Raw genomic sequence first — 26812 nt, forward strand, 5'->3', positions numbered from 1 at the left:
GCGCCGCAGCACCGGAGCGCGGCCACTGGACTCGCCGGGTCCACTGCGCCGAAACTACAACTCCCGGCAGACAGTGCGAGGGCGCGCATGCGCTTGGTGGGGGCGATGCGCAGTGTCGCGGGCTGCGCGATGGCCTTCGTGTTGCGCATGCGCAGGGCGGGGCCTCGCGGAGCGCGGGAAAGAAGCAAGGCGCGCGCAGGTGTGAGCGGCGGCGACCTCTGTTTAGTTCACGGCGTCCCGCAGGCACCGACGGGCTCCGGCTTCACGTGGGCTCTCGGGCTGTGGGTTCCTCACTTTTCGGTGGTCCGCGTAGTGTCAGTGTGGGGCCTGTCACCGGGAGTGGGATCCACAGGGCCCACCCTCGGGATTTTTGATCCTTCAGCTCCCGACTGAGCCTCCGGGTTTCTGTGAGGGCCTGTTTGGCCATTTATTTTTTCCGAAAATGGTAACGCGGATAATTTAAGCCACGTATTGCCAGCGGATCCGGGCAGAGCTCGTTTCTGGTAAGGACAGTGGGTCCTCGACGACTTCTGTGGCCCAGGTCGGTTTGGGCTTGCCTGGCCCCCAAGGCTGGGAGAAACCAGCCTGTGGTAGCTCTTGCCCTCCGAGGACCCAGCTGTTCCCTTTAAAAGTGGCGTGATCAGCCGGGCGCGGTGGCTCAAGCCTGTAATCCCAGCACTTTGGGAGGCTGAGGCGGGTGGATCACGAGGTCGAGAGATCGAGACCATCCTGGTCAACATGGTGAAACCCCGTCTCTACTAAAAATACAAAAAATTAGCTGGGCATGGTGGCGTGTGCCTGTAATCCCAGCTACTCAGGAGGCCGAGGCAGGAGAATTGCCTGAGCCCGGGAGGCGGAGGTTGCGGTGAGCCGAGATCGCGCCATTGCACTCCAGCCTGGGTAACAAGAGTGAAACTCCGTCTCAAAAAAAAAAAAAAAAAAAAAAAGTGGCGTGATCTTGGCTCACTGCAACCTCTGCCTTCTGGGTCCAAGAGGTCTTGGTGCCACAGCCTCCTGAGTGGCTGGGATTATGGATGTGTGCCACGACGCTTGGCTTTTTTTTTTTTTTTTTTTTTACGAAGGGCTTTCACCATGTTGGTCAGGCTGGTCTTGAACTCCCGACCTCAGGTGATCCGCCCGCCTTAGCCTCCAAAGTGCTAGGATTACAGGCGTGAGCCACCACGCCTGGCCTTTTTTTTTTTTGAGACGGTGTCTTGCTCTGTCGCCCCAGACTGGAGTGCAGTGGTGTGATCCCGGCTCACTGCCATCTCCGCTTCCTGGGTTCAAGCGATTCTCCTGCCTCAGCCTCCCGAGTAGCTGGGATTACAGGCATGTGCCTCAATGGCCAGCTTATTGGTGTACTTTTAGTAGAGACGGGGTTTCAGTGTATAGTTCAGGCTGGTCTCGAGTCCCTGACCTCAAGTAATCCGCCCACCTCAGCCTCCCGAAGTGCTGAGATTACAGGCGTGAGCCCCTTTGCCCAGCCTAAATTTTTTTTTTTTTTTTTTTTTTTTGACTCTGTTACCCAGGCTAGAGTGCAATCTCAGCTCACTGCAACCTCCACCTCCCGGGTTTAAGGAATTCTCCTGCCTCAGCCTCCCGAGTAGCTGGGATTACAGGCACACACCACCACACCTGGCTAATTTTTGTATTTTTAGTAGAGACGGGGTTTCATCAAGTTGGCCAGGCTGGTCTTGAACTCCTGGCCTTGTTTTCCACCCACCTCCGCCTCCCAAAGTGCTGGGATTACAGGCACAAGCTACCGCACCCAGCCTAATTTTTGTATTTTTAGTAGACATGGGCTTTCACCATATTGGCTAGGCTGGTCTCAAAAGGCCCCAGAAGCCCCTCGAGTGTTCTTGGGAGGGCTCCCAGATACCCCAGTCTAGAGGGAGGGGCTTCACACAGGCTATTTCATTTCAGGGACCAGAGTCTGGGTCCCGGAGCTTCCCATTAGGAGCTCCCAGGGAGCATATGCCTTTCAGGTCCTGGGCATAAGATCTACAGCGTGGGGATTTGAATTCCTAACCGTTCATGGCCCAAAGTGGCTGTAACTCTGTGTCCCAATGGGGGCCATCTGACCCTGGGTTAGCCAAATGGGCTGAGGTGCAGATGGGGGTAACCTCTGCCCTCAGCCAAGGCCACTGGATATAGACAGAGACAGGGACTGCTTATAATGATGAGAGATTTTGTTTGTTTTCAGATTTTTCAAGGGGAAGAGAAAATGACTAAGAGGAAGCTGGGGAACTCAGGTATGTTGTTTCTTGATTTCTGCTTCTGCTTCTGGGAAGCTGCAGGCTTATTTATTGCACATCTAGCTAACACAACCATCCCAAGCTCCTTACCTTGTGATCTTCCCACCTCAGCCTTCAAAAGTGCTAGGGTTATAGGCACAAGCCATAGCACCGGGCCAATCCTTGTTTTCTTTTAAGGAGAGAAAGTAAATTGAAAAAAAAATTAACCAGGTGTGGTGGCTCATAACCTGTAATCCCAGGACTTTGAGAGGCCAAGGCAGGCGAATCACTTGAAATCAGGAGTTCGAGACCAGTCTGGCCAAGATGGTGAAATCCAGTCTCTACTAAAAATACAAAAATTAGCCAGGCGTGGTGGTATGCACCTGTAATCCCAACAGTTTGGGAGGCCAAGTCACTTGAGTCTAGGAGTTCAAGACCAGCCTGGGCAACATAGTGAGACCCTGTATCTACAAAAAATAAGGAAATTAGCCAGGTGTGGTGGTGGGCACCTGTAGTCCCGGCTGCTTGGGAGGTTGAGGCAGGAAGATCGCTCGAACCAGAAGGTGGATATTGCAGTGAGTCAAGATTGCACCGCAGCACTCCAGCCTGGCTGATAGAGTGAGGTCCTGTCTCAAACAAACGAACAAACAAAAAACAGTGTTTTGTTATGCCGGCAAAAAGAAAAAAAAAGGAAAGAAAGAAAAATAGAAATAACGGAGAGGGTATAAAGGGAAAAGTGAAAGTTTTCTAGAGCTTTTGCAAGCCTCTGGTGGGGTCCACAGCTTAGAGGAGGCCTCCCGGGGCTTCAGGCAGCGGGACAGCCTCCCTGCTGGACCAGTCCCAGAGATGACCCCTGGAATAGTGTTTGATGTACTACAAGGCCACCTGGTATGTGGCTGAGTGTTTTACTCTGGGGCTCAAAACCTGGGTACATCCCAGTTCTGCTCACTGTGTGATGGTGGATGAGTTCCTCTGTGCCTCAGTTTCCCCTTTTATAAATTGGGGACAATAAAGCCACTGCTCTTTCCTTTAGTGCAGTGGTTCTCTAGTAGGCGAGAGGAAGGGATTTTGCCCCCAAGGGACAGTGGAAATGTTTAGGTGCTTTTTTTTAAATTGGAGATGGAGTCTTACTCTGTTGTCCAGGAGTGCAGTGGCACAATCTCAGCTCACTGCAGCCTCCACCTCCTGGGTTCCAGTGATTTTCCAGCCTCAGCCTCCTGAGCAGCTGGGACTACAGATGTGCACCACCATGCCTGGCTAATTTTTGTATTTTTAGTAGGGATAGGGTTTCCCAATGTTGACCAGGCTGGTCTCGAACTCCTGACCTCAGGCGATCCACCCACCTTGGCCTCCCAAAGTACTGGTATTACAGGTGTGAGCCACCACTTTTGGTTTTCATAACAGGAAAAGATACTGACATCTAGTGGGTGGAGGCCAGGGATGCTACTCAGATATCCTACCATACATAGCATGCTCCCAACCACAAAGAATGATCCAGCCCCAAATGTCCCCCAAAGTGGAGGATCCTGCCCTTAGAGCTCACATGTGGATTAGTATCTGTGAAGCACCCAGAACTGACCTAAGGTAGGACACAAATGTGTGCTGCTGTTAACAATTATTCTTCCAGGCTTTTAAAAAAACTTTTGCCGGGCGCGGTGGCTCAAGCCTGTAATCCCAGCACTTTGGGAGGCCGAGGCGGGTGGATCACGAGGTCAAGAGATCGAGACCATCCTGGTCCACATGGTGAAACCCCGTCTCTACTAAAAGTGCAAAAAATTAGCTGGGCATGGTGGCACGTGCCTGTAATCCCAGCTACTCAGGAGGCTGAGGCAGGAGAATTGCCTGAACCCAGGAGGCGGAGGTTACGGTGAGCCGAGATCGCGCCATTGCACTCCAGCCTGGGTAACAAGGGCGAAACTCGGTCTCAAAAAAAAAAAAAAAAAAAAAAAAAAAACCTTTTATTTTGAAGTGATTTGGGACTTACTGAAAAGTTGCAGAAATAATTCAGAGAGTTCTAGCTACCCTTCCCCAAGCTTTCCCTAATGTTAACAGCTAGCACAGCCATAGGACGATGATCAATTGTAGAACAGCACAAGAAACAGGACAGGACTCTAACCTCGGTACACTACTTCTCGGCTTTTCGTTGTTGAGATGAAGTTTTGCTCTTATTGCCCAGGCTGGAGTACGCTGGCACGATCTTGGCTCACTGCAACCTCCACCTCCTAGGTTCGAGCAATTCTCCTGCCTCGGCCTCCCAAGTAGCTGGGATTATGGGTGCCTGCCACCACACTCAGCTAATTTTTGTATTTTTTTTTTTTTTTTTTTTGAGACGGAGTTTCACTCTTGTTACCCAGGCTGGAGTGCAATGGCGCGATCTCAGCTCACCGCAACCTCCGCCTCCTGGGTTCAGGCAATTCTCCTGCCTCAGCCTCCCGAGTAGCTGGGACTACAGGCGTGCGCCACCATGCCCAGCTAATTTTTGTATTTTTAGTAGAGACGGGGTTTCACCATGTTGATGAGAATGGTCTCGATCTCTTGACCTCGTGATCCACCCGCCTCAGCCTCCCAAAGTGCTGGGATTACAGGCGTGAGCCACCGCGCCCGGCCAATTTTGGTATTTTTTTTTAGTAGAGACAGGGTTTTGTCATGTTGGTCAGGCTGGTCTTAAACTTTCGACCTCAGGTGATCTGCCCATCTCAGCATCCCAACATGCTGGAAAACAGAGTCTCACTCTGTCATGTAGGCTGTAGTGCAGGGGCACAACCTCAGCTCACTGCAGCTTCCACCTCCTGGGTTCAAACGATTTTCCTACCTCACTCTCCTGAGTAGCTGGGATTACAGGCATGTGCCACTACGCCTGAATAATTTTTGTATTTTTAGTAGAGACAGGGTTTCACTGTGTTGCTCAGGCTGGTCTCGAACTCCTGGCCTCACGTGATCTGCCCACCTCAGCCTCCCAAAGTGCTGGGATTACAGGCGTGAGCCACCACACCCAGATTTTTTTTTCTTTCCTTTTTTTCAAGACAGAGTCTTGCTCTGTCACCCAGGCTGGAGAGCAGTGATGCAATCATAGCTTACTGCAGCCTCCACCTCCCCAGGCTCAGGTGATCCTCCCACTTCAGCCATTTGAATAGCTGGGACTACAGGTGTGTACCACTACGCCTGGCTAATTTTTGTATTTTTTGGAAGAGACGAGGTCTTGCTATGTTGCCCAGGCTGCAGTTGAACTTCTGGGCTCTAGCAGTCCATCTGCCTTGACCTCCCAAAGTGCTAAGAATTACAGGTGTGTGCCACCGCACCTGGTCAGACTTTTTCTGTATATATACAGATACAGTGTTGGGGTTTTTGTTTTTTTATTTTTATTTATTTTGGAAAGAGAGTCTCACTGTCACCCAGGCTCTAGTGCAGTGGCCCAATCTTGGTTCATTGCAACCTCTGCCTCCTGGGTTCAAGTGATCCTCACGCCTCAGCCTCCTAAGTAGCTGGGATTACAGATGTGTGCCACCATACCTGGCTAATTTTTGTATTTTTAGTGGAAATGGGGTTTCACCATGTTGGCCAGGCTGCTCTTGAACTCCTGACTTCAAGGGGTCTGCCTGCCTTTGCCTCCCAAGGATTACAGGCGTGAGCCACTGTGCCTGGCCCAGATAAAGTTTTTTTTTTTATTAGAAAATACAATTATCTGTAATCCCAGCACTTTGGGAGGCCGAGGCGGGTGGATCACGAGGTCGAGAGATCGAGACCATCCTGGTCAACATGGTGAAACCCCGTCTCTACTAAAAATACAAAAAATTAGCTGGGCATGGTGGCGCGTGCCTGTAATCCCAGCTACTCAGGAGGCTGAGGCAGGAGAATTGCCTGAACCCAGGAGGCGGAGGTTGCGGTGAGCCGAGATCGTGCCATTGCACTCCAGCCTGGGTAACAAGAGCGAAACACCGTCTCAAAAAAAAAAAAAAAAAAAAAAAAATACAATTATTACACATACGGACCTGCAACCTCCATTTTTTACTTTGCAGTGTATCATGACCATGTTTACTTGTCAATATACCTATATAATTTCTTAATTTGAAAAGAAAAACATCAGCCAGGTGTGGTGGCTCATGCCTGTAATCCCAGCACTTTGGAAGAGCGAGGCGGGCGATCACAAGGTCAGGAGATTGAGACCATCCTGGCTAACACGGTGAAACCCTGTCTCTACTAAAAATACAAAAAATTAGCTGGGCATGGTGGCAGGTGCCTGTAGTCCCAACTACTTGGGAGGCTGAGTCACGAGAATTGCTTGAGCCGGGGAGAGCTGAAATCACACTACTGCATTCCAGCCTGGGCGACAGAATGAGATGCTGTCTAAAAAACCAAAAGGAACAAACCAAGTTAGATAAACTCCCAGTATGATATAGTAGAGTTCCATTTGCCTATCATTTTCTAAAGTAACTTAAATTTCTTCTTTATTTTGAAATGACTTTCTAATTTAGTGGCTGATGAATTTAGGGAATGGTGTTCATTTTTTTCCCCCAAGTTGTGGAGAAGAGGAGGAAATGATCAGCAGATTGAACATGTTTCGTGCAGAGATGAGCAACAGGCTGCTTAGAGGCACCAGAATTTCTCTGACCTTGGAGGGGAAAGCTGGGGACAGCCAGGCCCACCCACAGCAGGTCACTTGGGGCCTCTGTTGGCGGTAGACTCCCCAGCTCAGTGGACCTCTGGGCTGGTCCTACACGGCCCTTTCTGTGTGTGCTGGAAGGGTGGAGAGAGAGGAAGAAGATTCTGGCAGGTGGTGAAAGAGGCCTTTTCCCTCTCAGTGTCTTCGGTCTTTGGTGTTGAACACAAAGTTCTGCCTTAATTTTTCTTAAATTAGTCCCATGTGGACAGATCACAGGAAGGAAAGAGAAGACTCTTCAATGCCCTTGGTATTTTTTTCCCTTTTTATTTGGTACAAATGACCATTCAGTCAGCCAAGTGAGCAAGTGTTTGAGAATCTCAAGAAACCAAATAAACAAAGCAGCTATATTTTGTCTTTTCTGGCAGACCACAAGGTAGGAATGTGTTCTTTGTGTGTGTGTGTGTGTGAGAGAGTCTTGCTCTGTCACCCAAGCTGGAGTACTGTGGTGCGATCTCAGCCCCCTGTAATCTCCACCTCTCAGGTTCAAGCAATTCTCCTGCCTCAGCCTCCTAAGTAGCTGGGACTAAGGTGCCTGCCACCACACCTGGCTAATTTTTTCTATTTGTAGTAGAGACAGGGTTTCAGTATGTTGGCCAGGCTAGTCTTGAACTCCTGACCTCAAGTGATTCACCCACCTCCCCCTCCCTAAGTAGTGAGATTACAGGTGTGAGCTACCTCACCCTGATGGTAGGAATGTGTTTCTGTAAGCAACATCCATCCAAGCCTTCCTTGGGGTGCTGCGTCCTTTGAGGTGGGCATCTAAGTGGGTGGGGCAGGGCGAGGAGGAGATCAAAGGATGCAGCAGACTCAGTTCCTGCCCTGGAGATCCTCCTCCAGGAGGATTTTCCTTCGCCCTGGGAGAGCTACGCAAATACACAGCACTGGGATAAAGTTCTAAATGGGCACCCCTGAACTGTAACTGACAGAATTACAAGCAACTGGCCGTGCGCTGTGGCTCACGCCTGCAATCCCAACACTTTAGGAGGCCAAGGCGGGCAGATCACTTGAGATCAGGAGTTCAAAACCAGTGTGGTCAACATGGTGAAAAACTGTCTGTACTGAAAATACAAAAAATTAACTAGGCATCTTGGGTTGCACCCATAGTCCCAGCTACTTGGGAGGCTGAGGCAGGAGGATTGCTTGAACCTGGGAGGCGGAGGTTGCCGTGTGGTAAGATTGTGCCACTGCACTCCAGCCTGGTGGACAGAGCGAGTCCATCTGAAAAAAAAAAAAAAAAAAAAAAGAATTAGAAGCAATTATAGGAAGATTGCTGTGGTTTAGTGGAGGAAACAGCTGAGTGAGGACTGAGACAGACCCTAGCAACTGGCATGGAGGGAAAGGAAGCTCGTTCAGTAGATTTACTTCAAGATGTGTGTGTAGCCGGGCGCGGTGGCTAAAGCCTGTAATCCCAGCACTTTGGGAGGCTGAGGCGGGTGGATCACGAGGTCAAGAGATCGAGACCGTCCTGGTCAACATGGTGAAACCCCGTCTCTACTAAAAATACAAAAAATTAGCTGGGCATGGTGGCACGTGCCTGTAATTCCAGCAACTCAGGAGGCTGAGGCAGGAGAATTGCTTGAACCCAGGAGGCGGAGGTTGCGGTGAGCTGAGATCGCACCATTGCACTCCAGCCTGGGTAACAAGAGCGAAACTCCGTCTCAAAAAAAAAAAAAAAAAAGAAAAAAAAGATGTGTGTGTAGTGCAGAGCTGAGGTTGGAAAGAGTCCACCTGGGGTTTGGGTAGTGTTATTTTTTATTTTTATTTTTTTAGAGACAGGATCTAACTCTGTTCCCAAGGCCTGAGTGCAGTGGCACAATCATGGCTCACTGCAACCTCCTGGGTTCAAGCAGTCCTCCTGCCTCAGTCTCCCAAGTAGCTGGGACTACAGGCACACGCCACCTAGTTTTTTTTTGTATTTTAGTAGAGATGGGGTTTCACCATGTTGGCCAGGATGGTCTCGATCTCCTGACCTCATGATCCACCTACATTGGCCTCCCAAAGTGCTGGGATTACAGACGTGAACCACCGAGCCTGGCCAAAGGCTGATATTTTAATCATGGGCGAAGATAATACTAAATTGCTCAAGGTTACTTCTGAAGGCAGGCGTAACAGCAGCACCCTGCCTTGAGCTTTTATCTTAACACACACAAGTTCTTAGGATGGCATCTGGTGTGGAACTCACTAGAGTCAACGCTTATCATTTGTTCACTGAATACATGACTAGGTTGGGGCCAGGTTTGAGGAAGTCTAGCAAGCCAGCTGCTATTGAAAGTTTCTGTGTAGGGGAATTTTCTTCATTCAAAAAATAGATGCTGGCCAGGCAAGGTGGCTTATGCCTGTGATTCTAGCATTTTGGGAGGCTGAGACAGGAGGATCGCTTGAGCCCCAGAGTTCGAGACCAGCCTGGGCAACATAGTGAGACCCTGTCTCTACAAAACAAACAAACAAAAACTTAGCCAGGCATGGTGGCACACACCTGTTGTCCCAGCTACCTGAGGGGCCTGAGGTGGGAGGAGGGCATGAGCTCAGGAGGGCGAGACTGCAGTGGGCCACAGCTGCATCAGTGCGCTCCAGCCTGGGAAACCACGTGAGATCCTGTCTCAAAGAAGAAAAATTATATATATGTTATATATAATACAGAAATACACATATGAATATGTTTTATACATAAAATGTATTTTCATGTATAAAATATGTAAACAAAATGTATATTCCATATTCTGTATAAAATATATAAACATAAAATATATATTAAATATTCCATATAAAATGAATATATTCTCTATAATATATACAAATATATATTATGTATCCTTTATGTATTCAGTATAAATATATGTATATTTACATATTTGGCTGAGGCTGAATCCTGAGGTGGCATGGCCTGGCTTTAGAGCACAGGGAACAACCTGGCAATATAATGTGATATATAATAGTTATAGTATATATTTAATAAGTATTTAATATAGTGTATCACATATAAATATATAAGCATATAAGTTTTATGATATATGAATATATATTGTAAATATATAATATGAATAATATAATTATGTGTTGTATATGTATTTATATGTTAACACAAATACATATGTATTTTTACATATAATATATAATATATATTAATTATTATTTTTGTTTTTTGAGACTGAGTCTCGCTGTCACCCAGGCTGGAGTGCAGCGCCGCTATCTTGGCTCACTGTAACCTCCGCCTCCCGGGCTCAAGCGATTCTCCTGCCTCAGCCTCCCGAGTAGCTGGGACTACAGGCGCCTGCCACCACACCCCACTGATTTTTGTATTTTTAGTAAAGACAAGGTTTCGTCATGTTGACCGGGCTGGTCTCGAACTCCTGACCTTAGTTGATCCACCCACCTCGGCCTCCCAAAGTGCTGGGATTACAGGCATGAGCCACTGTGTTATATATACAAAGATGTCAGTAAGCATCTTTAGCCTCTCAGATGCTGGAAGAAGACACATCACAATTGCTTGTAGTGATGAGGAAGTTAGTGCAGAAACGCAAGGGGCCAGGAGGTGGCTAAAGCTTCGCCTCTTCAGTGCCCGGTCGCTGCGGGTCCCAGTTTTCCCAGGAGGGCTACTTCGCAGAGGTCTCAGAACGCTGGAGTACTACATAGTTTAGTCTTGTCTGCATTTGGTGGTGTGCATTTATCGACTCATGTGCTAAGTGTTGAACGCCAACGGTGTACAAGTTGCTCTTACAGGAACTTGGGACCCCGCAGAGAGTGAGATGGATTTGGCCTCTTCTTGAGTGCATCCTGGTTGTAGTGGAGGAGACAAGAGGTGACCCAGGACATCAGATACTTGCAGAAAAGCTGAGAAGTGTAGAAGATGGACTCATGAAATCCCTTTCATGAGTCCAGTAGAGCAATCAGGAATGGACCCTCTGCAGGGTTGTTGGGGCTGGGACCCATTATGCGCCTCTTACCACTTTCCCAGAGAGAGAGTTGGCCAGCCATGTTCTTCCATGTGATCTGGAGCCAGATCAGGCCACCTCCTGGTTCAGCCTCAGCCATGGCCAGTCCATAGGCAAAAGCCTTTGAATCTCATGGCCGTATAAGCTCGTAAGTCCCACCTTTGGGGGGGGTTCCAGCCCCTCTCTCGCTCATCAGGTGAGCTTCAGAGCAGGGGTTTCATGCCCTTGGAATGAGTCTGCTTTCTTTCAAGATGGCAGCAGCTTTGCTGTGTTTGGTTGTCAGCCATGGCAGTACACACGCTGTATCCCCCACCCCTTCATCCCCCTCTATCTCTAAACCAGAAGAAGGAATCTGTCCTTCAAAACCCCTAAAGAACCCAAGGCTAGAAGACTCTGATGGGGACCTCCAGAGTTCCACACTGGGCTGTTTGCATCACCCCGAGGTGCTGGAGGGCAAGCTGGGACCTGTTTCCTCTACACAGCAGCACGGGGAGGAACCAGGAAAGGCGGTCTCCAGGTAGGTGGCTCCGAACATTCCAGCAGGTCTCCCCCCTGACAGTCCACATAGCACAGAAGCTGAGCAGACAGCAGTGCTTTGGGAAGGAGACCCACAACACATCTAGTGCTGTGACCCACTCCGTCCTGGAGCTCAGGGCCCTGGGGTCTCACTTCTAGCCTTCCCGCTGGCGAGAAGGGTTGGTGTTTTGGCCAGGCAAGGGTGGCTTACACCTGTAATCCCAGCACTTTGGGAGGCCAAGGCGGGCAGATCACTTGAGGTCAGGACTTTGAAACCAGCCTGGCCAACATGGTAAAACCCTGTCTCTACTAAAAATACAAAAATTAGCCAGGTGTGGTGGCGCACTTGTAATCCCAGATATTCGGGAGCCTGAGGCAGGAGAATCAACTGAACCCAGGAGGCAGAAATTGCAGTGAGCCGAGATCATGCCACTGCACTGCAGCCTGGGCGACAGAGCGAGATTCCATCTGAAAAAAAAAAAAAGAAAAAAAGAAGGGTTGATGTTTTAAATGTGGGTAAAGATAATATTGAAGTTTTCAAGATTACGGAATTCATATTCTGTATCTCATATTCTGTCTGCTCGTCAAATCCATCCACCTCCTACATTCCTCCTCTTCCTCCTTAATCAAGAAGGGAACAAAGGAGTTGTTGGTATGTGAACTAACAACCAATAAAAAAGAAAAACAATTGGGGCTGGGCACGGTGGCTCACACCTGTAATCCCAGCACTTTGGTAGGCTGAGGTGGGTGGATCACGAGGTCAGGAGTTCAAGACCAACCTGACCAAGATGGTGAAACCCCGTCTCTACTAAAAATACAAAAATTAGCTGGGCATGGTGGTGCATGCCTGTAATCCCAGCTACTCTGGAGGCTGAGGCAGGAGAATTGCTTGAACTGGGACCTGGGAGGCAGAGGTTGCAGTGAGCCAAGAAGGTGCCACTGTACTCCAGCCTGGGCTACAGAGTGAGACTCAGTCTCAAAAAAAAGAAGAGAAAAGAAAAGAAAAACAATCAGCGCTGAGTGCAATGGCTCATGCCTGTAATCCCAGCACTTTGGGAGGCTGAGGCGAGAGGATCGCTTGAGCTCAGGAGTTTGAGAGGAGCCTGTGTAACATAGCAAGGATGACCCCATATCCACAAGAAATAAAATAATTAGCCAAAACAAAACGATATGTATGTCCATATTTATTTAATTTTTAAAATTTGAGACAGGGTCTTGTTCTGTCACCCAAGCTGGAGTGCAGTGGTGCCATCTCGGCTCACTGTAACCTCCACCTTGACTCACTGTAACCTCCACCTCGAGTTTAAGCAGTTCTCCTGTCTCAGCCTCCCGAGAGGCTGGGATTACAGGCATGCACCACCACCCCTGACTAATTTTTGTGTTTTTAGTAGAGATGGGATTTCAATGTTGTCCTCAAATTCCTAACTTCAAGTGATCTGCCCACCTTGGCCTCCCAAAGTGCTGGGATCACAGATGTGAGCCAGTGCACCTGGCCCATGTTTATTTTAATGTAACCCTAAATTTCACTAGTTTTTAGAGACCGTATGTTTCTTGCATCCATAATTTTCTCTCCCTAGAATGTGCTGTGTCAGGGCCGGAGTGCCTGTCCAAGTGAGAATATACCGCTTCCCAGCTCAGTAGGCAGTTCCTGGGATTATAAGAGCAGTGTATCCTCCAGGTGGGACTCTGTACCCTCCTTGCCAGTTAAATGTTTTCAGGTCACTGCTTCTCCATCTCTGTCCTACCCTTTTAAAGCAGGCTTTCCAGGGCCTTCCATCTAGCAGACTTAGCAGACTTTTTTTTTTTTTTTTTTTTTTTTTGAAACAGGGTCTTGCTCTGTCACCCAGGCTGGAGTGCAGTGGTATGATCATAGCTCACTGCAGCCTCAGACTTCCCTGGCTCAGATGATACCCCCATCTCAGCCTCCCAGATAGCTGAGACCACAGACACATAGCACTATGTTCAGCTAATTTTTAAATTTTTTGTAGAAATGGGGTCTCACTATGTTGCCCAGCCTGGTCTTAAACTCCTGGGCATCCACCTGCCTCAGCCTCCCACAGTGCTGAGATTAAAGGCATGAACCACCTCACCCAGGCTAGGAGACTGTTAGCACCAGTTTCCTCTTGGATTTGTTTTGTGTTTATCTTAATATGTGAGACACAGCCTAGGAGGACTTCAGATCCCCCTCAGTTTTCTCTTTTCCTACACAGCTCCCACAACGAGGAAACAGGAGCTCCCTGCAGTCTCCTCCATCAACCAGAAAAGGAGCCAGCTGCCCTTCCTCCTTCCCAGGTGAGCCTGTCCTGTGGCCTCGAGGATGTAGAAGCCTCCCTTAAAGTTCCGGCTCTGTGTTTCCCTTCATTGTCAGCAACTGCTCACTCACCGTCTACAGGGGCTGCAGGGAAGGTGCCTGGAGGGCAAGGGCAGAGTGCTCTGCGGCTGTAAGAAAGGAAGGGTTCAGGGTTGCTTTCTTCCTGAGACCTCATTCCTCCCTTATCTTTACTGCCATTTTGTCCTTTTTGTATCCGGTTTACAGAACTCAGTTGAGAGGTTTGTTCCCCAGTTTGCAAAATCCAGGAAGACAGCGCCAAAAACAGGAGGGATGAAGGATGAGGAGCTCGGGAGAGGGCCCTTTAGCCCGGTAAGGCTCTAAAATCAGCCAGGCTGAGCCCAGCACATGTGCAGCCTCCTCGCCCAGCCCTGGCAGCCCCGTTTAACCCTGGAGTTCTTTGGCAAATGCGGAGGCCTGCACCTCTCCACCCGCTGTTTTCAGTACGTTGCGCTATGGATGTGTGTTGAGTATGCAACAATTCTAATGCCTGTCGCAGGTATTCAGGACGCCTGCGTTTGCACCTCCAGGGTCCAGGCCGGAGCCCTCTTCTCCGGGTTTCATGGAAATAGTAAAAATTCGGAAAGTCGTGATGTGCCAATTAACAATATTTTATTTTATTTATTTTTAATTTTTTTTTTGAGACAGAGTCTTGCACTGTTGCCCAGACTATTGTGCAGTGGCGTGATCTCCGCTCACTGCAATCTCCACCTCCTGGGTTCAAGCAACTCTCCTGCCTCGGCCTCCTGAGTAGCTGGGACTATAGGCGTGCGCCACCACACCCAGCTAAATTTTTTTGTATTTTTAGTAGAGACGAGATTTCACCATGTTGGCCAGGATGGTCTCCATCTCCTGACTTGACGATCTACCCGCCTCGGCCTCCCAAAGTGCTGGGATTACAGGCGTGAGCCACCACACTTGGCCTGTTTTATTTATTTATTTTTCTTTTTTGACCCATGTCACAGAAATATTTATTTTTAATTTTAATTTTTATTTTTTGAGACGGAGTCTCACTCTGTCACTCAGGCTGGAGTGCAGTAGTGCAATGTTGGCTCACTGCAGCCTTCATCTCCTGGGTTCAAGCTATTCTCTTCCTGCTCAGCCTCCCGAGTACCTGGGACTACAGGCATGTACCACCACGCCTGGCTAATTTTTGTATTATTAGTAGAGACCCAGTTTTGCTGTGTTGGCCAGTCTGATCTTGAATGCCTGACCTCAAGTGATCCACCTGCCTTGGTCTCCCGAAGTGCTGGGATTAGTGGCGTGAGCCACCGCACCCAGCCTTACCACCAATTTTTTAAACACACAAAATTGTGCAGAGTGAAGTTCCAGCGTTCTCCCTTCTGACTTCCCCCAGTGGTAACAGTGTGCATAGCTACAGTCCATCACCAAAACTAGCAACTGGCCAGGTGCAGTGGCTCGTGCCTGTGATCCCAACATTTTGGGACTTCCCTTGACCGGCCTGAGCAACATGGCAAGACTCCGTCTCTACAATAATTTTTTTTTTTTTTTTTGAGATGGAGTATCACTTATCGCCCAGGCTGGAGTGCAGTGGTGTGATCTCGGCTCACTACCGTCTCCACCTCCCAGGTTCAAGTGATTATCCTGCCTCAGCCTCCCCAGTAGCTGGAACTACAGGTGTGTACCACCATACCTGGCTTATTTTTGTATTTTTAGTAGAAATGGGGTTTCACCCTGTTGGCCAGGCTGATCTTGAACTGACTGCAAGTGATCCACCTGCCTCAGCTTCCCAAAGTGCTGAGATTATAGGCTTGAGTCATTTGGCCCTGTCAGTTTTTGGCATTAAAAGTAATGACAAAACCCACAGTTACTTTTGGGGCAACCTAATAGAAAACTCTTCAGAGAACTAGGTTATCAAAGGCCCTGAGGCCAAGTCTTTTTCTCTCCACAGGAAACACTCCCAGAGTCCAGCGCCCAGCAGGCAGGATGCCAGCCACTAGCGGAGACTCTGGGGCTCCCCCGCGAGAAGGCCACGGAGTCAGGGGACCCAATGCAGGCAGACGGTGCCCACCCTAAGCAGAGCAGCCAGAGCCCCATGAAAGCTGTGTCCAGTAGTGGGGATTCCCAGCCTGAGGACCCTCCAGGCAGGGGGACGGGGTGGTCCACCTCACAGAGGGCCAGCCAGGACCACCTGTTAGAACAAGGGACCGATAATAGCAGGCATGAGACAGAGAGGGCTCCAGGTGATCATGGCCAAAAGAAACACCTGCCAAGCAGTGATTCTGAGGGGAAGGAGCCAGACAGAGCAGCCCCCCAGGAGGGAGGAGCCCAAAGGACAGCAGGGGCTGGCCTGCCTGGAGGGCCCCAGGAGGAGGGAGGTGATGTCCCCTGTGCCCCAGCATCAGTTCCTACCTCGGGCCCTGCTTTGGGACTAGGCCCTACCTCTTGGTGTCTGGAACCCGGGACTGTGGCCCAGGGCTCCCCTAACTCCCAGCAGACCCCCAGCAGGATGGGCAGGGAAAGGGAAGGGACTCATAGCAGCCTGGAATGCTCCTCCCTCAGGATGGGTGTCATCACAGACCTGAGCACAGACCCCACTGAGCTGGAAGAGAAGGCTCTGGAGGTGGCTAGGCCTGACAGGCAGGTCAGCGCCATATCACCTGCCTCTCCCGAGAGGAAGGCTGCTGATGGAGGCCACGGGAGAGCCCTGCCAGGTTGTACCCCACTCACTGGGGAAACCACAGGAGGGAGAGGGGAGGCAGAACAGGACGACAACCCCCCGGATGACGTCCCAGTGGTCCCTGTAGCCTCCCTGGCTCTGGCACCTGGGAGCGGACAGCCCATGTTGGGGGCTGGAGATTCCGGCCATCCAGCCCTGGACGCAGGTCCATGTGTCGGTCAGAAGCAGGAGCCAGGCCCTGCTCAAGAGGCAGCCGAGTCAGGTAGCCAGAACCTTCAACAAGACCTCGAGGGGCTCGGTCTGTCCCCACAAGCCTCTGATCTGCTGGAACACAAAGAAGCAGCAGACGGCCCTCTTCAGGAGCCTGGGACCCAGCAGGGCGGGCCAGACACCACATTGGACCTGGCAGGGCAGCGAGAGCACCTGCCTCATTCTGCAGACCAGGCCACCTGGGCAGACTCTTCAGCCGTGGAACTCGACTTCCTGCCAGACAGCCAGATACAGGATGCCCTGGATGCCTCTGACTTCGAAGCCCCACCTGAGCAGGTGAGAGCTGCCCCGGGTGACAGACATACCTGCCCAGGGCAGGTACCCAACATCCACAGGCCCCCTCCTCACACAGCGCAGAGGTGGAGGCGAGCTGGGGTTCATGGCGTTCCACTTACACAACCACTGACTAGGAGTTGCAGCTCTAGTGGGTGTGGTTTTCCAGAAAGTGCAGACCTGCCTTTTGGTGGTTGTTGACACATCCAGGGTGGTGACAGAAAGCTGCATTCTCAGCCAGGGCCTCCTGCATTGGAGTTCCCAGGAGTGCCAGCCCCTGGCAGCTTCCGCTTCAGTGCTTGACCCTGGCCATGGGGTCTCAGGAGATGTGTTGAGGGCTGTGGACACAGTGGGGCCATGGGGAGAAGCTGGGCCTGGGGAGGGGGCTTCACTCCCAAGCTGCCAAAGAGGCTTTGCCCATCTCCTTAGGGTCCTCTGAGGATCCTGTTATGATTCTTTCCCAAACATACCTAAGTAATTTGGTTTTTCTGCCGGAACTTGTAAGGGCTTTCCCTCCTTCAGGGATCTGCCCCCGAGCAACGCTGCCTGGATGTGGCCTTCTCTGGCTCCAGAGCCAGGGCCAGCCATTGGCGCTTGTTCTCCTGTCTGGGCAGGTGGCAGCCTTGCTTCAGCCCTGCCCCCAGGGGAAGAGTGACCTCCCCAGCCGTTGGCACACCTGAGCCTGGGCTGAGGGCTTCACAGCCACACCCTGGGAGGTAGGTGGTTCTCTGTGCACACACTGGGTGTGGCAGCGAAGACTCTGGAGTTCCTGCACCTGCTAGTGGTGAGGTAGGCAGGAGGGGAGGAGGTCACGCCCCACGACAGCCGCCGTGTCCTGGAACACAGAGCTCAGTTTGCTTTTCAAATGTCAGCTTCTGTTTCTTTGGCTGTCCTTGTGTTCAGATGTTAAAAAAAAAAAAAAAAAAAAAAAAAAAAATTCATGGCCAGGCACAGTGGCTCCCACCTGTAATCCTAGCACTTTGGGAGGCCAAGGCAGGTGGATCACCTGAGGTCAGAAGTTTGAGACCAGCCTGACCAAATATGGAGAAACCCCATCTCGACTAAAAATATAAAAAATTAGCCAGGTGTGGTAGCATATGTCTGTAATCCCAGCTACTTGGGAGGCTGAGGTAGAAGGATCGCTTGAACCCAGGAGGCGGAGGTTGCGGTGAGCCGAGATCACACCATTGCACTCCAGCCTGGGCAACAAGAGCGAAACTTTATCTCAAAAAAAAAAAAAAAAAATTAGCCGGGCTTGGGGGTGCACAGGTGCAGTCCCAGCTACTTGGGAGGTTGAGGAGGGAGAATCACTTGAGCCCAGGAGGTTGAGGTTGCAGTGAGCTGAGTCATGCCACTGTACTGTAGCCTGGGTGACAGAGCGAAACCCTGTCTCAAAAAAAAAAAAAGAAAAAACAAACAACAAAAAAAAATGGGAGTCATAGTGCGGTTCAGTGGTAGAGCCTGAACACGAGCACGTGGGAAAGGCGGGAGTTCAGGTGCTGAGCTCAGCTGAAATTTTATGAGCCTCACACCTGAAAAATGCAGATCCCTAGCTCAAGAGCAGAGCCACCTCCAGTGCCTCCAGTCTGTGGTCTCATGGGCAGTGGCTTCGAGAGAAGGCTGGGGGAATGATTAGGGGGTTTGGGGCCAAGTGTGCCAAGGTGGCATCTAGCAGGTGAAGCCCAAGCCCTCCTAAGCGGGCTGCCAAACTGCGAGTTTGGAAAAAGACCCTGAAATCCAGACTCAGGGGGACCCCGACAGAAAGCCAGGGTGGTCAGACGCGACCAGCATCAGCAGCCTTTCCCCGGCCAGGGGAGGAAGCCCCGTCTGACAGCACTGCCAGGGCCTGGGCGTGTTTGGTATTGACACCGGGCGTTTCCCAGCAAGTCAAGGCGACCCAGGCAAGGAACACATTCCCGTGGGAAGGTTCTGGGCGGCTCCTGGCAGGAAGGCTGAGGCCCATGTCTCCCGGCGTGGGCAGGGGCACCCGGGAACAGCAAAGACGGATCAAAAGGAGCGTCTCAGTGCCTCCTCCTGACCTCACTGTGGTCACACACTGTGCTAGAGGAGGGGACTCGGAGGGACACAGCAGAGACAGCTTTCAAACCTCAGACTGAAAGGTCTTGTCACGGAAGAGTGTGCTGTTACTTTCTCACAGCTCCTCTGCACTCGCTCTCCACCAGTGGAGCCTCTGCAGTCTGCATATGGAGTCATTTAATTTATTTTATTTTTATTTTTCATGATCTGTGGTTTTCTTTTTAATTATCTTAAGTCTTATGATCACACATAATTTTTAAATTTGTGTGTATTTCCTCTACTTTAATCCTTTTAAGTTGACAAAAGCACCATTCCCAATCACAAATACACAGCACTTCTACAGTTTTGTTTCTGAATGGCTGTTTAAAGACAATCCTAAATTACAACTTAGTTTGACTTAGATTGTAAAGAATTCAAGAGTGGCCGGGCACGGTGGCTCAAGCCTGTAATCCCAGCACTTTGGGAGGCTGAGGCGGGTGGATCATAAGGTCAAGAGATCGAAACCATCCTGGTCAACATGGTGAAACCCCGTCTCTACTAAAGATACAAAAAATTAGCTGGGCATGGTGGCACGTGCCTGTAATCCCAGCTACTCAGGAGGCTGAGGCAGGAGAATTGCTTGAACCCAGGAGGCAGAGGTTGCGGTGAGCCGAGATCATGCCATTGCACTTCAGCCTCGGTAACAAGAGTGAAACTCCGTCTCAAAAAAAAAAAAAAAAAAGGAATTCAAGAGTGAAGTTTAATTGGCTACTATTTTTTTAAAAGCATGTGACCTTATAGATCATCTATAAAATGTGTGAAGTATTAAATAATTTTTGATATTACACATAAACCACACTCAAGTGCCTTTCAATAAGTAAAAACCATTTTAAACACGGATTTCTAATTAGATTGGCATAGTTAAGGCCAAAATATAAAGTAGCCATTGCTACCCCTTTATCTTCAACCCTTGCCTTTAAGAGGCAAATGAGGCCGGGCACGGTGGCTCAAGCCTGTAATCCCAGCACTTTGGGAGGCCGAGGCGGGTGGATCACGAGGTCAAGAGATCGAGACCATCCTGGTCAGCATGGTGAAACCCCGTCTCTACTAAAAATACAAAAAATTAGCTGGGCATGGTGGCGTGTGCCTGTAATCCCAGCCACTCAGGAGGCTGAGGCAGGAGAATTGCCTGAACCCAGGAGGTGGAGGTTGTGGTGAGCCGAGATCGCCCCATTGCACTCCAGCCTGGGTAACAAGAGTGAAACTCCGTCTCAAAAAAAAAAAAAAAAAAAAAAAAAAGAGGCAAATGAACAAAAAACACAGGTGAACCTTGCTTGGTTCTGAGACAGTGAAGGAATTCCCCCATATTTAAATATATTCACATAACCAGTTACATAAATCTAAATATAAAACCAATCTCCAGTAAGTTTTAAGATGGCACTCACCATCTTTGTGAAAAGTTTAACATCACTAACGAAGTCTAATCATATCTTTAGAAGGGGTAAACAGTGATAGCATTTACTAAATTGGAATTACTATTAAAATTCAAAAATTGAACATACTTATTTAACCACAAGCCAGTCTTAGTTTTAAATCAGGACTGCCCAAAAAAATATTCTGTCATTCGTTCATGATGTAAATTCTGGCGTATGACATCTATTAAAGTATGGTACACATAAAGTCATGAGACATGTGTATGTACACATAAATAAGGCCGAGTGCCAGACCAAGTGCGGTCCACATAAATCAGGCAGTGGCCAATTATGACTCATTAGTAGCTGTTCTGAGATAAGCTCGAAAGTCTGTCCTTTCTCCCTTCTTTTTTTTTTTTTTTTTTTTTGAGACGGAGTTTCGCTCTTGTTACCCAGGCTGGAGTGCAGTGGCGCGATCTCGGCTCACCACAACCTCCGCCTCCTGGGTTCAAGCAATTCTCCTGCCTCAGCCTCCTGAGTAGCTGGGATGACAGGCACGCGCCACCATGCCCAGCTAATTTTTTGTATTTTAAGTACAGACGGGGTTTCACCATGTTGACCAGGATGGTCTCGATCTCTCGACCTCGTGATCCACCTGCCTCGGCCTCCCAAAGTGCTGGGATTACAGACCTGAGCTACCATGCCCGGCTCTCCCTTCTTAATGCTGACAAAGATCATTTTGGTTCCAGGGATGTACTTCTCGGGATTCTCCAAATACTCTGTCAGTGTATCCTCTCCCCAGGTGATGCCTGTGTTCTTACCAGCGTCAGTGTAAGAGAATCCCGCGGCCCGACCTGTCTTCCACCCAAAGATACCCTGGAGATTAGGCCCAGTCTCATGCTTGCCTCCCTTTTCCACGGTGTGGCCCTGGGAACACTTCTGAACACAAATCTTCTTGCCTTTCTCAACATCACCCGTATTTAATTCTCCTTTTTTGTCTCTGGCGCAACAAAGGTTACCGCTGGGAAGCCAGACATCCCACTCTCTCGGAATCATTTAATTTAATTTAAATTTTAGAGAAAGGGAATTGCTCTGTATCCCAGGCTGGAGTACAGTGGCACGGTCACAGCTCACTGCAGCCTCAGCCTCCCAACGCTCCTGCCTCAGCCTTCCGAGTGGGTGGGATCACAGACATGCGCCACCATGACCAACTAATTTTTTAATGTTTTTGTAGAGACAGGGTCTTGCCATGTGGCCCAGGCTGGTCTGGAACTCTTGGCCTCAAACAGTCCTCCCACCTCAGCCTCCGAAAGTTCTGGGATTACAGGCATGAGCCACCATGCCCAGGGTGGCTCATCGTAGGTCACCACTGTGATGGAGCTTGACAATTTCCCATAGAAATCAGACCACCCTTGGAGGTACCTGGCTTTCCCCTGTATTCACTGGGACTTTTCCCTCGTGTTGTATTTGCGAACTCGTTTCCTAATGGGATGTGCACGGCTCATTCAGCCAAGGTAGAGGACTCCCTTCACTGCGGTTGCCACTCTGTGGCGTTTTCTGTGTACCCGCAGGAGACTGCAGCGATGTCAGGGCCAGAGAACTCACGGCACAGTGGGGCTCCCCACTGCCCACATCAGCCTGTGGGAGTTCCAGGCCCAGGAGCGGACACCAAGGTTGGGTTTGGCATTGCTGTGGCCGTTTTCTTTCTGAGGGGGCAGGGCAGGCGCGGCCCGGGTCTACCGATCGCAGAGTTCCTCCCTGGTCCTTCTCTTCCTCTGCAGGAGCCCCAGCTGCCCCCGGTGTCACCTGCTGTGGCCACGGTGAAGCCAGAGGTGCCAGCATGACTCATGGTTCCTCCATGCAGAGCTTGCCCAACCCAGGCCTGGCTGCTCACACCTTGTGCTCTCTTTCCAGCTCTTTCCTTCGGGGAGCAAGCCAGGCCCTTGCTGGCCTGGCCCCAGCCTACACGCCAGTGAAGACCCTGTTGCAGTGGCCAGGGCCCAGCCGAGGTAGGTGTGGGGTGGGGAAGAAGGGGCTCCAGGACCCTCACCAGTTTTACCACGGAGGCTGACAGATGGAGGTCCCTCAGTTCTCCCTCCCTAGGCCTCGACTTCCTCATTCCAACAGGGGAGCTGACCCCTGTCTTTTAAACGGCACACGTTCCCCGGATTCCCAAAAGCAGGAACAGGCTGCGGTGACCAGTGATGGGCACCCAAACAGCGCCTCCTCAGGAGCCCTGGGATAGGGCCCCGGCTCTGTGGGTTGTTTCTCTCTGGGAGGAGGGGCCAGAGCTTCCTCCTGAGTCTCTGGGAAGGGGAGAGGACCCAGATAGGGCTCCGAATCGAATCGGTGGCTGAGACCGCCTTGGAGCTGTTACTAGCTCTGGCACCAGGCGGGTGTTGGAGTGAGTCTAACCTGCCCTCCCCTCCTCCCCTCCCCCCTTGGCTCCTGCCCCAGGTGATGCACTTCCTCCCTCCCACAGGCTGAGCCGTGCTTCAGCCTGCTGTGTGTGAGGAGGGCACCCTCTCCCTACACCATGCCCAGGGTCCCTGCAGCCTGTCCCGTCCTCCCCTGCCCTCCCAAAGCCTTCCTCAAAGCCAGCACTGGGCAGCCAGCCACCCTTTCTGTTACCTGGTACTTGAACCTGCCTCTTTGCAGAGGCAGTGGCTTATCAGTTATTTATGGCCAAGTTTCTGTTTCTGTCTGGTGGGGGGAGGGGCGTGGGGGTGGAGGAGGGTTTTTTGGGACTCAGCCCTTAGCTGTGTGTGTGGCCCTTACTCTGCCCTTCCCCCTCCCCTTCCCCCCCCCACCCGCCTCCTCCCGCTCCTCTTCCTCTCCCCCACAGCAGAGGGTGGCTCTGTCCCTACCTCCTGCCCTTACTCCCTGGGACTTGCAACTGCTGTGCCACTGGCCGCCTCCCCCATCCACGCACACAACCTGTGAGTGGACCAGAGGCAGTTCATCAGAGCAGGCCGCTGTGGTTTGATTTCACATCCGGGCCAATGCAGCTCCCCTCCGCACTGCCCTGGATGTCTGGAAGCTCCCAGTGGGTCCTGGGGTCTGGTTTGGTGGCTTAAGGCTGAATGACACAGACAAGAGGCTAAGGCCCAGAGCTGCCAGCCAACTTGGGGGAACCAAGGCAGGAGGAGCAGGACGGCAGTTTCCAAAGTGGCAGTCCCAGAGGTGCTGCCAAGCCTAGGTCATGGGCAGGTTTAGGGTGGGTGACTCCCACTTCCCCACCTGCCCCCTGCAGTGCCTGTGCCTGAGTGGCAGCTGTTCTGTGGCTCCTCTGCTCTGCTCTTCCGTGGTTTTTTTTTTTGAGACACCGTCTCACTCCCATCACCAGGTCGGAGTGCAGTGGCACCACCTCGGCTTGCTGCAGCCTCTCCTGGGCTCACTCGTGTGATTTTCCCACCTCAGCCTCTTAAGTAGCTAAGACTACAGGTGGTCTCACACAAAATTAGCCCATTACCATACCCGGCTAATTGTGTATATTTTTTTAGAGATGAGATTTTGCCATGGTGACATTACAGGCATGAGCCACAGTGCCTGGCGGTATATTTTTGATATAGAATCTGCTCTGTTGCCCAGGCTGGTGTGTGGTGGTGCGATCATAGCTTACTATAGCCTCCATCTCCCGGGCTCAAGTGATCCTCCCACTTCATCCTCCTGAGTTGTTGGGATGGCAGGCATGCACCACCATGCCTGGCCAATTTTATATTATTTGTAGAGATGGGGTCTCACTATGTTGCCAAGGCTGGTTTTGAACTCCTGGCCTCAGGCCATCCTCCCGCCCGGGCCTGCCAAACTTTCCATGGATATGAATGCCATCTGGGGCCAGCTTTTCTGGCATTGCCCTGGGTGCTGGTGAGGCAGTGTGGGAAAACAGAGTTTGGTGCTAGTGGGGGATTCAGGATGTGGGGACATGAGAGACAGAGAGCAGATTAGATGATCAGATGGCAGAGTGCTGGGGAGAAAAAGGCAGCAGAGAAGAAGTTAAAATGTAAGGGGTGCTCAGAGGAGCCACCGTCCACCCCCCACCACCGAGGAGGAGGCTTCGGGGAACCGTGTGGAGTGAGAGGTGCTCCAGGAATGGCCAGGACTCCAGGGTGGCCGGAGCAGGGGGGAAGGGAGAAGGGGGGACGAGGAGAGGGCACGGGGCAGGCAGGTGGTGCAGGGCCTGAGGGATGGGCCACCGGGAGGGGAGGGCCTGCCTCTGAGCCAGGTTTCCACATTCAGTGTCTGCTGCAGGCGGGGAGCAAGAGGGCAGGGGGAGGCAGGGGAGAAGGGGCTGGGCCCTGGGCCTGCTGGGTGGTGGAGCCAGCTGAGTTGGCCGTCAGGGCTCTGTCGTGAACAGAGGACAGGCTGGACACCTGGAAAGGCCGGCAGAAGCCCCTCCTGCTGGAGAGCTCTGGTAGTCCGGTGAGGTTCGGCCACTTTTCAACTTCTTCCCTGCTTCGTCCCTGCCTGCCAGGACCTTCCTGGGGATCCAGGCCTCTGAGGCCCCCAAGATGGAGGACGCCACCAACATCGTGCGTGGCCTCATCGTTGAGCTCTCCAACCTGAAGTATGGGGTGGGCTTGGACTCACAGGGCATGGGGGCTGCGGGAGGCCAGTGGGGACCCGGAGGAGCAGGGAGGGACTGAAGGGCAAAGCCCCTGGGCGGGCGGCGAGGGTCAGGCACCCCACTGCTGCTGGGCCCTCGGCGTGTCCCTCTCCCGTCCTTTGCAGAACACGGGCTCTGAAGGGCTGGAACAGGCCCGGCCTGTGCTGCCACAGGCGCTTTCTGGTGGTGTGCACGTGTGAGCTGTGTGCACCTCTGAGTCATCAGTGACCATGTGGCCCCCTCTGTCACTTGGTGACCGCTGAGCCCCACACACGTGCCTGTTTCCCCCAAAGCCGGCTGCTCATGGGCACCCACCGGGACCTGGAAGCCTTCAAGCGCCTCAACTACAGGAAGACAAAGCCAGGAGGCAAAGCGCACTGCCTCACCCTTCAAAGGGACCTGGGGACGTCCCTCGAGGGGACCAACGCTGCAGGGAGTTGTCGGAGGCTTTGAGGTCTTTTTCCTTTGCCACCCAGCCCCCATGCCTTTGGGCCCCCTTGGGTGACCTGGTACTTTTGATCTTCAAGATGCTCCCGGGGGTCCTAACGGACCCCACAAACCCCCTTCAGTTGCCCGGAAGTTGGTCTCTAATGGACCACACAGAGGGGCTCTGAGGTCCTCGCCTGGCCAGGGTCAAGGTCAGCAGCCCCAGTGGCTTCAGGCGGGCCTGAACTCTAGGAAGCCCGCCATGGCTGCCTCCAAGCAGGGCCCATCCTGTTTGGATTTGCAAATGTTAGGCTCCTGAGTCAAGGTTACGGAAGGTTCAGAATTTGTTTCTTTCCTCGAGAAGAGAGCTCCCTTTGTTTTCTTTCTCCCGATTTCCATTTTATTTCTTCTGGGAAGACCCACAATAAATTATTCTGGAATGAGGCCCCATGTGGTGTTTGGGGCTGAGGCTTCAGCTCCTTCACCTTCTGCCCACAAACCTCTCTACCCACTTCGTCCTCCCCCATCCTCTGCGAGTTTTATGCCTCAGCTTTCCTGGGAAAGCAAGTGGGGGTCGAGTTTCCAGGGCCAGGTGACCGTGTGCCGGTGTCTGTGCAGGCCCTTGAGCACTCACACAGGCACCTGTGGAGCAGAAGCCTAAGAGACGCCCGGGGCGATCAGTGGGCCACAGGGTTTGAGTCCAGCGCTCAGGTGGCCCGGCCCCTCCTCACCGGACAAGCTGCCTGCAGGCCCCAGCCAGGAAGGGGGTCATCCCTGGAGGTTGTCACCATGCAAACACAGCTAAAGATGTGCTACCCCTCATCCCACGCAAGCCTCACAACAGCCAGGTGACAATCCTGTAGCAGCCACCGGTGCTGCTGTCATTCCCAGTTCACAGCAAACTATGTCTCTGTGAAACTTGTCACAGAAAGGCTGACTGGACCTTTGCCATCATGAAGCATCCTGACTCCTGCCTTCCAGCTCCCACAGCTCAAACAGGATCTGCTTCCCACCCTGTGACCATACACCCTGGCGACTCAATGCAGGAGGGGAGGAAAGAGCAGGGCGGGTATGAGCCCCTGCCCACCAGGACATGCCTGCCTCGGTGAGCCCAGTCCCCCGGGTCTCCTCCCCAGCGGCTCTGCCCCAGGAAACCCTGGGGGCCACTGGGGTCCTTCTGTTTCCTTTCTCCTACTCTCCTCCCCTCCAAGCCCCAGCTGTCTGCAAAGGCCCAACCCCCTCCCCAGGGCCTCTGGTTCCAGTTCAAGTTGGAAAGCCTCCTGCTCCCCACCCCAAGACCGCAGGAGGCTGTGTGAGCACGGCGCCCAGACCCCAGGGCCGGTTTGTGGACCAAGGGTGGAATACGGACTGCACAGTGGGCGCTCTGGCTTCCTAAGCACTGTCACCTGTCACCCCAGCAGGACAAGATCTGGGGGCGGAGGCGGCAGGCAGGGGCATGGGGATTCCCTCACATTCAACCCCCCATCCCCCTGTCCT

The 26812-nt window shown here is 51.7% G+C and overlaps 1 protein-coding gene across 1 annotated transcript; it reads left to right on the top strand.

The window, feature by feature from the left end:
* Window positions 1-58: 58 nt before the first annotated feature.
* BRME1 (break repair meiotic recombinase recruitment factor 1) lies at window positions 59-25759 on the top strand. Its single transcript, XM_010352497.3, is given in 10 exon segments — window positions 59-503; window positions 2204-2252; window positions 11169-11343; window positions 13553-13634; window positions 13879-13983; window positions 15584-16858; window positions 22198-22292; window positions 24758-24850; window positions 25183-25262; window positions 25265-25759. Coding segments are annotated over 9 exon segments (2172 nt in total). The 5' UTR covers window positions 59-503; window positions 2204-2224; the 3' UTR covers window positions 25504-25759.
* The last annotated feature ends 1053 nt before the right edge of the window (window positions 25760-26812 follow it).

The sequence above is a fragment of the Saimiri boliviensis genome, chromosome 14, assembly GCF_048565385.1.
Source record: "Saimiri boliviensis isolate mSaiBol1 chromosome 14, mSaiBol1.pri, whole genome shotgun sequence".
Lineage (NCBI taxonomy): Eukaryota > Metazoa > Chordata > Mammalia > Primates > Cebidae > Saimiri > Saimiri boliviensis.